This window comes from Triplophysa dalaica, chromosome 7 (assembly GCF_015846415.1).
Source record: "Triplophysa dalaica isolate WHDGS20190420 chromosome 7, ASM1584641v1, whole genome shotgun sequence".
Lineage (NCBI taxonomy): Eukaryota > Metazoa > Chordata > Actinopteri > Cypriniformes > Nemacheilidae > Triplophysa > Triplophysa dalaica.
In genome coordinates this window covers 12,952,660-12,965,377 of record NC_079548.1, presented here as the reverse complement: position 1 = coordinate 12,965,377, position 12,718 = coordinate 12,952,660, and the positions used below count along the sequence as shown (strand labels likewise).

At 36.6% G+C, this 12,718-nt stretch overlaps 1 protein-coding gene across 4 annotated transcripts; it reads right to left on the bottom strand.

The window, feature by feature from the left end:
• Positions 1-12,636, bottom strand: hsd3b7 (hydroxy-delta-5-steroid dehydrogenase, 3 beta- and steroid delta-isomerase). Of its 4 annotated transcripts, none has more exons than XM_056753615.1 (7): positions 12,498-12,636; positions 8,134-8,358; positions 5,878-6,033; positions 4,839-4,947; positions 3,073-3,172; positions 2,326-2,488; positions 1-1,743 (listed from the first exon to the last, which is right to left on the bottom strand). In XM_056753615.1, the coding sequence occupies exons 2-7, from the start codon at positions 8,285-8,287 to the stop codon at positions 1,328-1,330; spliced, it is 1,098 nt and encodes a 365-aa protein (XP_056609593.1). In that variant the 5' UTR covers positions 8,288-8,358; positions 12,498-12,636; the 3' UTR covers positions 1-1,327. The 4 variants fall into 4 exon arrangements, with proteins under 4 accessions (XP_056609593.1, XP_056609594.1, XP_056609592.1 ...); XM_056753616.1 differs by lacking the exon at positions 12,498-12,636 and adding an exon at positions 12,213-12,363; XM_056753614.1 differs by lacking the exon at positions 12,498-12,636 and adding an exon at positions 11,620-11,776.
• Positions 12,637-12,718: the final 82 nt, after the last annotated feature.

Sequence of the window (12,718 nt, the reverse complement as noted above, 5' to 3'; positions counted from 1 at the left end):
TGATATTCTTAGAATATTTATTTGATATTACATAGTGTTACATACATAGAGTTTGTTATTGTAACTCTGAATTGTATATTATTTGTAAAAAACATCTCGAGATGAATAATAAATAATTGCATCTTTAGTTTACAATTAAACCCTTTGTAAAACACAGAACTAGGGAATAAATTGCCTCAAATGTATTTAAATCGTGTTTGTTGTTGGGGAAACTGTTGTTAAAAATAAATTGTAGACTTTGATTAGCGTTAACTCGTTTGAAAATAAATTATAGCGGTCGTGTTCATTTTAGCCACTAGATGTCGTAGTTGTCCTACACTTTACACCGCAACTACAACCACGCGACCATTGATTGGCTGAACCGCAATTAGTGTTACGTTCTGCTACTCGTCTAAATTCCACTCCCAATGACTCAAGTATAAATATAATGGTCACTGAAGAAACACTTCTGATGGCTACAAAAAAGTCATTTTATTAATAAGCTTACATGGGGGAACTCCCTTGTAACTCTAGCAACAATATTGTTTTCTTTTGGTTTTCCCTTTAAGTGTTGAGCTTTTTAAGAAACAGTAATGTATTAGTGTTAGTGTATAGTCATTATAGCGTATAATATATAATCCACCCGCTGCTACATTAAAAGAAAACACATTTCTGTAATGTATATAATTTATTTCAAATCAAACCTTATAGATTGTGTACAGAGGTCTACTATCGTTTGTCTGTGTCGATACAAGCGAATAAATAAAATCACATTGGTTAAAGGCGCAAGATTTTCTAAGTATATGATACATTTACAAAAAACTCCATTAACATGTAGATTGTTGCTATGATACAAACAACATAATAATAGAAACAGCTGTGGAACATCTGACCGCCTGGTAAACCCTTTTGGAGGGTTTTCCCTGTTCAGTGATGGAACATCTGAGTTTCTAGGAGGAGACGGGTGGTTGTGTTGAGTCACTGCTATAATTAAGCTTGTTGTTTAAGGAACAGAAAGGATGTCTGGCTGAAATCCTTTACTGGCACTAGGGTAAGTGTTTACAAACAATTCTTAAATATATTATGCATTATTAGTTTTTAACAACACTATACTTTGTGTTTCTTGGCTAATATTAATAAACATAAATGTCATACAATAAATGTAATTTTTTTCTAAATTACAGTACACTCAAGCTCACAAGCCTTTTGCATTAGCTATCACATATGACACATGTCTGTTTTCCATTTAAACATTATTTTTTGACCATTATACGAGAAAGCCATAAATACTAGAATCAGTTATAATCATTCAAAATTTGGCTACGGAAAACTTCACTTGAAATATCCATTAGGTGTTTTTAGTGCTCGTTTCTAAAGGGAATGTGTTCACCCAGCTCTGCGTGCGGGCCAGGCACTCATCCCAGCTGTAGAGTGGCCGATACTGAAAGTGGCGGAATGCTTTGTCTGTGCTCACAGTGAAAGATGTGCAGGCCACAGCGAGTGTGTAGGAGTTAAGCAGTGGTGTGTAGTTGTAAAATGGCTTAAGGAGCCAGTGTAGCCAGTCGTTCATGAACGCTATAAACCAAATCACCCAAACCGGCACGCGCAACATCCGAAAATTGAAGGCCGACAGGAACTGCATGTTAAAGTCTTCATAGCTTTTATACGGCGAGTCGTCATAGCAGTAATACATTTCTCCACCCAGCCTTTCAGGATGCTCTCGTAGAGCACGTGCTGCGAGTAAGTGCATCCACGCAACATTACCTGCATGCACAAAAACAAAATTTATCAGAAGATGAAGAACACAGAGCCTTTATGCTAAAATTTTACACTCAGATAACAGTGGTGGTGCACAGGTTCTACAAATGTATTAACCATAAGCCCTGCCAAACAACCCCAGCAGAGACAAACCCACATGGGCAAAACGCAGATAAGACATTTCTATGAACTTTATCTTGTTTATGATATATCTGTAACTTACATACTTTCAGTTCTCTTGATAGCATTAAGATCAAACAATGTTTCAAATCGGACTAACAGCAGAGATGAGACAACGCCTCACTATAAGAGGCAATCAAATATTTTTCTTAATAAAGGACTCAAAGTTCATTTTGAAATGGGCTGTGGACCAAAAATGATCAGAACTCCTCCTAAGAAGCCTGCCTGTAATATTCCACTACAACACCCTCTCCTATTATGGACAGGATAATGAAATAATGTTTTGTATAAAATTTTGTGTTGAATACCTGCTAGTTTTTAAATGTACCTATATATTGAGATGGTAATGATGGTTGATCAAGGTGAATGAGAATAATCACACCCAGAACCATGAGTCTGTTGGCTTACCTGCGTAGACGCGGCCGTGTTCTGTTTCTTGTGGAACTCCCCTGATCATCCAACCACCTGTACGAACCCCATTTGTGTAAAAGTCCTTCATTAACTGATGCTGTTCCCCATAGATGCCTGTTGGTCGCAGAGAGCATGTGTAGAGAGTACCCCCTCCATTAACCTAATCATGAAGTGTGGAAGAGAGAGAAAGAGAGAAATGTACAGCATACTTTTGGTGAAAAGCTTTAAGATTACCAACCTAATTATAAAGATATCAGAGGGATAGTTCACCCAAAAATATGAAAAAATCTTATGAGTTTCGAATAACATGAGGGTGAGTAATTGATGACAGAATTTTAATTTTCGGTTAACTCATAAGGGTTGTTTTAAAAGAAAGATATGTGGGCTCAAGGCAAGGGCATGGCTGTGACAAAGTAAATGTATGTTTTCCAGGCCACATGCCATGTGGTTTCCCTTAAAACTACAGTAAATGAAGACTATTATTAACTAAGATTTGATGGGAATGAAATAGTGTTAGTAAGTTAGGGTAATTTTGGTCACTCGTAGTAGATAAACATGTAAAATCATCAAGAGGGAAATTTAGGAGTAGCCTATATCGAAGCATGAAGTCACAGGCAACAATTATGAGTCATTTCTAAACATGTGTGAATGCATCAATGTCATTCAATTCATACAAGTGTACAAATATTGTTTTGCATATCTTAAGATACTACAGAGAGATATGAGTGAGATATTAGATAATACCTTTGTTCCACTGGCCTCCAGCACCATTTTTTCAGCTTTAGCTTTGGATCTGGGGTAGCCCATCTCATGAAATACATTATATGGAGTATCTTCATCCCCTCTGTATTAAAGAAAGATCAATTCAGACCATGTAAATTCAAGCAGAGCTCTTAGCAATTTTGAGCCTATATGAGAAGCTAGATAATTACAGGTTGGGTATCTCTATATTTCACAAAGATGTGTGAAACGTAAACTTTGAAAGAAATTACCCATGGCATGCAACTGTTGTTTAACAATTTCAAATATCATAACAAACCACAGGGGATTGCTGAGGGAGTTATGGAAATATCAGAGAGCTTGTTGGTCACTCATAGGGAGAAGGTTAATGTTTCTAGCACGTGGCAGTAATGGAAAGGCTTCAGGGTTTTGCTCTGTTTGTAATTATAGTACAGGGCCTCACTTCTTGTGGATTCAAATGTGTTAAGTTTCAACCAGTCATTCTAAAACTGTTGGACAAAACCACCAGCAAATATATGGTCTGGAGATTCTGTCTGAGAGGAAACAGAGCTCGTTTTTAATCCTAACAGGCAGACAACATATCAGACAATTTATAGGTAGGTGCAAGAGCTTTAAGATTAGAAAGTGCAGACTGCCAGGGATGAGTCTAAAAAAAGCCTGAGACTGTTTGGATGTTGCTATATTAAAAGGAGTAATCATAATTTTTTTTTCATTTTAACAGATCCTTCATTCACTGTGAATCCTGGTATATCACCCTGGACTGTTTTTAGCATCGGTTTCTCTAGGGTGTTCTTCACATTCTTTCCATAATTGCTACATTCTTTAAACTCTTTACATTTCTTTTAAAACCACGAAGGGGTGTTTTAAAGCAGTGGTTCCAAACCTTTTTTTTCTTGGGCACCTCCCACATATATATATATTACAATCGGAGCCACCCAACCCTCATATATGTGTGTGTGTATACACACATAATTGCTATTCACACACATATATAAATAGTTAATATAAATAAATAAAATGAAATAATTTTATAATAAATTAAATGAAATGGTGAAAAATTTGTCATTTAAAAGATTTTTATAACATTTTTACTTGAATCCTCAAACAAATGTTCTGGTTATTTTTCAGGATACCGTCAATTTCTGCTTATTTTTAAAAGGTGTCTTTTTTTGGTTTCATGCTGTTGTTTAACAATTTTTTCACCACGGAACACACATTCTGGCCGAGACTTGTATTGTCCTGCAATTATGATTGTCAACACCGGTCTCGCATCTTTCACGGAGGAGATTGGAAGCATAAAAGGTTAAGCGACAGGAGTGTTGACGTGAACGTTGACGCCTGACAGAGGACATTTCTCACGTGAGTCTCAAAGCGAGAACAGCCAGTAGTAGTTCCAGCTATCGCAAAGCCCTGTGTGAATGTCTGCCGATGGAGCCGGAAATTGAAATAATTATTTCATATAAGATATAGCTATTTTTAACTGCATTATCATAAAATTGTAAGCAAATTATTTTTTTAAAACATACAAAAACATTTTTATATAAAATGATTAGTGGAACATTTTATGCACCTTTATTTAACCTCAGTGTATGTCAGCTCCCACTGCCCTTATGAGAACTCTGGCGCCCCCCTAAGGGGGTTGCGGACCCCAGGTTGGGAACCACTTTTTAATAGATACAGACTTTAATACAATTATGAACATATATGTCACCATATGATGATTCTTCACATAAGGAGAAAAGCCATTCACCAAAATACACTTACTGTACCTGATAAATGTATCTCCTTTTATGTTCGGACCAACCACCTCCATGGAGCTTGTATAGATCAAATAGTGAATACCAATTTCTACGCAGGCATTTATAACATTCTCCGTCCCTGATAGAGAAAACAATGAGAACATCATGACAAACCAAACCATGGGAAATTGGAAAAAATAAGAATAGTTTAACTAAATGTAAAGTAAATGTATGATTGAATAAATTGTGATTTTAGTAATACTCGTACTATTATTAGTATTACTAGTAATGAAGTATAACTAAAATTATGCTGTTTGTGTTAATAAGATTGGATGTAGTAAAGCTGTAATATTCTTAAGTACCAGGTAACATGAATGTGTCCAAAATAAGTAGGAACACAATCAGAGAGGAGAATTCAGGAGAAATTTAAAAAGAAAATATGCAGTTGTGAAATCAAACCATATGATAAGACAGAAGCCAAACAATCTCAAGCACATTCATCTCATATCTGGCCATCTTACTCTTGCTTCAATCTCTTTCCTTTCATCTGTATTTGATACTTACATACTGATCATACAATTCAGAAGAACAAACCTGTGATGTAAATGCATTAGATGATCTTATAAGATTAAACAGACACTCAGGAACTTGCTAATTTTTCTAGTGAAGATATTTGGATGGATTTGTTTTGCTGTTTTGGAACACATCAGTGACTTACTAGAAACATATGCCCGCAAAGTGCGTGTAGGAGGTTCTGATTCTGTTATATGCAAGTCCACCCACACAAACAAAACCTGCCTTGTGTGTTCGTAAATTATGCATTTCCGGAAAAAACAACAGGAAAGCTTTAAGGTTCCTGTAAATGTCACCAAAGGTAAACTGTGGAAGAAACCAAAAGCTACAAAACACCCACTAACATTTACTCTACAAAAGAAGGTGACATACTTTTAAGAAAGTGCATTCAGTGTGTATTTTTCAGCTGACCTTTATAAAATGCAAAACATAGCATAACTTCTTAGAACCCATATCTATCCATCTCTGTTTCCTTATTCTTATGTTTCACACGCACCTTGTACATTGACAGAATAAATTGTCTTCTCAGGAACTCTGTACCATACGTCAACCAGACTAGCTGCATGGATGACCAGGTCGGCTCCCTGAAGGGCATCTCGCACGCTGACGTAATCTGTTATATCTCCCTGCACCAACACCACCTTCACATTCTCTGAGAAAGAAATACATTATAGTAAATCATACAGTTCTAAAATGTTGGCAAATTCTTTTTAAAGAATTTGTTCTTTAATTGTATTTCATATTTGAAACAAGGTATTTGGTTGTATGATATAGAAAAGACTGGTAAGATTAGTAGGTGAGGCTGTTTCATGAAAATTCTAATGGGGAATTTCACCAATTTTGTTTAAAAAAAGCATTATAATAAATGTATATGGATATTGTCACTGTCAGACTGACAGTTTGTATCTCCAAAACTGACAAAGGAAATGAAAAACAAGCTCTTTTGAATATTTTTACTAGTAATGTTTTAGCAAAATCGCTACCCGTGTTCATAAAATATTTAACCCAATAACAGAGTGTTGTAAAGATCAGCTAAGTCCTGAAATAATGAACAAGCGAGAAAGCATCTGATAACTTTGGAATGACAGTAATTCTGTTTCGTTCTTTCCAATGTGCGCCTCTTCCTGAGAAACTGACACATGGTTGTCTACAGATATCTCCATCAGTTCACTGTCGGTGAGCTACAAATTATATGATTTCCACTGTACTTCAGCTACAAGCCCTCATTTTCTTTAAGCAAACACTACGTGGGAAACACAACAGAGTATGAATGTAACTGTGCGTCAAGTCATGTAAATGTGGATGTGCGTGTGACAGGTGCTGAAAGGGCCTGTGTTATCTTGTCTGCATCCTTTTCATTATCCTCATCTGCATCCTGTGTAACGTCTGATTATGTTGAAAAGATCCTCATCATTTCCAGGGCCTAAGTTCAAGTTGCTTGGTGACAATGACACCCAGAGGAAACAAAACCCTTCCTTCCTGATAAAATTATTATTTTCATTGCTCTTTGTTTTATCGATGCATCCTTTATAGTATTTAGTGTTGGATCTTTGTCATGTTTGTCTTTTTTTCCAGTTGATCTAAAGACACATTTGCTTCTCATTCATGTCATCTGGTGCTTTCAACTTATGTCTAACTTTGACAGGTGTTGTTGTGTTTGTGCAACAGTTTTCTAATAAGTAACACTTTATAGAGCACAGCAATAGAGCAAGAAAAGAACATTTATACCATCAAAGTTAGATCTTATGCATGTCAAATCTTTATGTGCACATAAATAACAAATGTCTGCTTGCATACCACATAAGACAGAAGAAAATGTGCCAGTTAAACAGTTTCTAGTAAAAAAACGAATCCTAGTTTGGTGTGCAATATTGATGTTTCTGACTAAGGTTATCTTAACTCTTTCTGTTGCCATTTGTTATTACTTTTCGATCTTTGTGAGTTACAAGGCAAATCATTCCCCAGTGTATAATGTGACATGATGACAGATCTCATCATAAACGTTTGACGGAAAAATTATAAGCAGCTATGCAAACCTCAAATACAAACTGCACGGTCGGCATACAGAAGACAGAATAGTTCCAAAGTCATGAACAAAATAAATATAAACAGAGATAAAAAAAGGTTTACTAAAGGAATCAATCTATGTCATTGTATCAATGTTAAAAATGATGTAGGCCTAAACCTGATCAACGAGTCCCTATGAATATCTCTATTATTTGGCACAAACAATTATTCTCAGTTCTTTGTGGGGCTTAGTGAATGAGTTCTCTTTGTACAGAAGAGAACATTAGAGGCATTGAGCATCCTGGTGGTGGTGGAAAAGGGAGAGGAGAGAACTAGATCGGAAGGAATTATCTGGTGTGGTCTGACCTCGCAAGTTAACTCATAGTGAATGGCCATTTCCATTTCGTTCGTTTGCCTTGCTGAGTCCTTTTTCTGCTATTTGCGTCATGGTAACAAGAGATGTTCCCCTTTCGGTGCTTTAAACCCTTTAAAAAGACCGCCACGAATCCAAGCGTTGCTTACGTGTCTCTCGAGAACTAAGAGTTAAATAAGTTAACATCAAACACATCAAAGTACAGAAAATAAAACATAATAAAAGAAAAACATTGAACGTAAACGCCACAATGTAACGATATTACGTCTTATCTGCGCTGCTTTGAGATACAACCATTATAGTAGCATTTCACACGTTCAAATAAATGTAATAAATAATTAAATACAAATAACATTTAGTTGCTTCTCTTACCTGTGCTTTGACTCTGCAGACCGGGGGAAATTTGTTTGTCAAAAAGTCTAATCTCCTTAATGTTTTCTTCCTTCTCCAACAAAACTCGTAACAGGTGCTGTCCGAGAAAACCGCAACCTCCGGTTATCACATAAGTTAACTTTTCTTTCGACATTTCGCTCGTCGTCAGTTCTCCCGTTTAGGTGCGAAACAGGTTCCGTTAGCGACGCTGGTTCACCAAGAGCTCTGCGAACGTAATACAGGAGAGAGACAGTTGAAGACCAGCGAGAGGGTAAAGTCCAGGTGACAGGACGTAACGTCACACTTCTCAACACACGCGACAATGGCAAACTAGACTGCTCTGTTCGGAAGAGACAGCCTGAAGAGAAGTCCTCTAGTTCCCGCCCTATTAAATTGCAAACGTATTCTAAAACAGCTCTGAAACTTGTTATGCCTCACTGGTGTGGTCATGTTTTTTTCCCTTCATTAGTGTCTTTTGTAAATGTCCACTCAAACATCTGGTCTGTTTTGTGAGTTGATATGTATGCCCTTTTGTCAGATGATGACATTCCCCTAATCTCAGTTTATAATCTTAATCAACACAAGCACACAATACCCAAATCAAAGTGTGACTCAATCTACTGACTTGTTTTTGAAATGCATCTATATGCAATTCTTGACCATGGCATCCAAGATGTAGTCTTTGTATGTGTTAGACATATCTAACTATTGCCTTATAATGCCTTACTTTGGAACCTTACATGCTGCAACACAAAATACAAAGTCTGCATGTGGTTAAAAATTAACGATGACCAGTACTAGATTCGGATAATAAACGTAGAGGCCCAGAATTTCATTTAATATTCTGTGCACTTTCAATCGAAGGTTTAATTCGATATACACCTGGCCCAACGTGACCTCCGGTCTGTGTTTGGTTATAATATAACAATTTATTTTAGATTATTATTAATTCATATTTCAGTGCATTTATTGTATGAGATTAACTACTCAACAGTTACTGAATTTTTGCGGAGGTAAAGTTTAGGCCACATAACATCTGTTGTTGCTGCTATAACTGTCTAGGGCACAAGTAATGCTTCCTTTTGTACAACATTGCATTACATCAATTGTACAACAAGGGAATATTAAGCAAGATGCTATTTGCAATTCGAAACCAGTAGGAGCATGAGCTATTACCAAACAGGTTGCATTAGACCAGGAGCTCTTGACTTGACTTTTTACTTCAGAAGCAAAAGAAACTCAAGCAGGTCTACTAAATGGCAGAGGTGTAAAGAGTACCTAAAAAACATACTTAAGCAAAAGTACAGATACCTTGCAGCGAAAATTACTCCATTACAAGTTACAAGTCAGTCACCAATGCCAAAACGACTTGAGTGTCTGATATTAACAGTACTTGAGTATTTAACTCTGAATGTAGGCTTAGAGAAGCACCAGTCCTCAACACTTAAGACATGTCAGTGAAAAACAAGAGTTGATTCGTGAGGAGAGCAATCGCATTTAATTTCTTATATAATAAGAACCAAAAAGTTTAACAAATCATGGTCGACACCATAGCCTACGTCTATCGGACACCCAAGTCTCAGTTAAGCTCAAGTGCTAATAAGTAAACCAAACTCCTTCAAAAAAAGGTCTCTTCAGTATAACAGATATGTAAATAAAATAATGTTAAGTAAAATTAAAAAGTCAAAGCCTTTTTGCACTGGACATGCTGGTTTCGGCCTCATCGCAAGCTGCAGTCATGTCCTTATTTCACATATATACCAACTAGGGATGAGCGAGTACAGCATTATCTGTATCTGTATCTGTTAACCATATGAATTATCTGTATCCGTATCTGTACTCGGACTGGGCGGGGCCTAACCAGGAAGTGGGCGGGATTTAACCCGGAAATTGGGTCGGGTTGTCTTGAGATGGGCGGGGCTTTAACCGGTATAGGTTGATCATAAATTGTTATATTTAATGCTGATTAGAAAAATATTTACATGACAGCATCAGCATTGAGCTTCAGATCAATGGTTTTGATCACAATGACAAACGAACTATATACAGAATAAGTTTTGCAACAATGAATACAACACATGCGGTTGCAATTATGAAGTAAAATGTAATGAACAAGAGTTTTCATCTCAATAATAAAAATAAAATAACTTTATTTTTTTAACTTTTAATTAAAAACTGGAGAGAGACAGCTGACGATTTAAAAAAGACAGGCAGAGACGCAACGCGAGTCGCGTTGTACCAAGCACCACGTCTGAACAAACCCCACGTTTACCAAACTCTACTGGTTAATAAGTAAGTAACTACTACAAACCGAAATAAAAAAACAAACCTGAAGCTGAAGAAACCCTAAACGTTAACGGAAAAGACCCGCGAACCTGAGTAACTGAAGGAGAGACGGAGAGAGAGAGCTGCGAACACAGTCAGCAACACAATACATCTGTATATGTGTAGGGGAGGGGCGCTGTGACTATCACAGAACGCAGACACAGTCAGCTACACAATGAGGATTTTTATTCAATCCGAGCACAGATATTGACTCGTATTACTCGTATGATACTCGTACTCGGCAAAAGTGCTTTATCCGTACCGGATACTCGTTTCAGCCGAGTATCCGGCTCAACTCTAATACCAACCTGATACCTGACGCCAACTACCTGATACTGCACTCGTATTTACATAAAGAAGTCATGTTTACAAGTTTTAGTAAATTAGGGCAAAATCCACAGATTATAGTACCTTCAATGCCTTTCTTCTGTCATTCTTCTGTAGCAAAAATCAACTCCTGCAAAAATATTAGATGCCATGCAAAATGTAATGTGTAATTGCATTAGTCATTACGGAGTAAATAGTACACATACTTGTTCAAAAATGTAGTCAAGTAGAGAATAAAAGTTGCTAATATCTTTAATACTCAGTACAACTACAAAGTAACCCAAAAGATACTTAAGTACAGTTACTAATTACATTTACTCCAATACTTTACACCGCTGATAAATGGACAGTCAGATCCCTTTTTCCTTAAAAATTCGGAAAGAATTAAGCAACTGAGGCCTGAGGTTGAGTCAAGTAAGCCTACTTGTCATCATATACGTTGTTTTGAATGTGCTGATATTGAATGGCTGATTTTATACACGTATCTTTCTGTCAGACTCTCTTGACAGTTTAAGGAATATCCAAAATCCATCAAAGTGCAGACTCAGTTCTGCACATTACAAGTTATTGTTGGAGTTTACTTTTATACGTTCTAGCCTATAATATACTGTAGGTAATTGTTCTACACTATAGTATATATACTACACTATAGTACATACTGAAATATAGCCTTGTAAAGATCTACTATAGTAATATTCAAACACACTATGGTATCTAGTAATAGCCTACTAGTATTTTCTAATGTGGGAAACGTATCTCATAATATCTCATAACAATAGGCAACTACTGTAGATGCAGTGGTCTATATTATCTATATCTAGCGCAAAATGTTACCTTTTTTGGAAATCCTCTCACTGTATTTCGAACCTCAATGCCCGTTTCAGTTTCGCATCATTTCTCAATGAACCTAACACGATTACTTAACCCGATTAAGAGCCACTGGTGCATTGTCTCGTGAATGTAAAGTGATTGTCGCAGTCACGATGTCATCAGAACCTTAGAGAGGATACGGTATTTCGTCATCATTGGGACACTTCGGTTTGCTGTACAAAGAAGTTGTACTTTATACACCAGCTCCTAAGCTCCAAATGAATTGTAATAATAAATTAGTCTTATTTTGATGTTATACTCTATAGAACTCTGTTAAATATTTAAACCGTTTTATCCTGCTAAACCACAGTGTGTTAAAACGGAAACGCCTCTATTTTCACATGTCAGAGACCAAAAGAGGAAGATATCGGTAGCCTATTTGCCAGTACCCTAGTAAAAGGCAAAATGTGCTTTATTTCTATGAATAAAAGTAGAAATCTCGTCACTTAATTTGGAGTTCACAGTCAAAAGATTAAAACAAATTACATAAATCACTCCCTATGCAAATCAACAAATGACATTAGTCACTCCATATGCAAATCAGACAGCATACTTACATTCCTTTTTGTTTATTTACTCAAATTGGGCTGCAACTCACTTTTGATGACAAGTGGTATTCCTGTCTTATCTAAATACTCCGATTAAACCAAAGAAAACATGTTTGTGCCTAGCATACTTTCACACGCTTCTACACCCCACCAAGAACCCTGAGTTCAGTAAGAGGACACAGTAAATCGCTGGTGGAACAGTCGTCCTCACTCAGTCCGGTCAAACATCTCTCACAACGTTTAAAAACTCTCTTCTGTGAATACTTGACATGCAAATGAAAAAGAAACACTAACCCTTTCTCTTTCTCTCAACAGGTATTGTTCCGGCTTTTGTTGAAACTAGTAACTTGGAGCACTTATTGTACCTCTATTGCTCCAGTATGACATATCGGTTTATTGCTCCCTGATATCTATGCAAGTTGCTTTGGAGAAGAGCATCTGCTAAATGTAAAATGTCTAGCAGATGCCTATCCAGAGTGACTACAGGGCATTTAAGGTCATTGCGGTGCCACAAT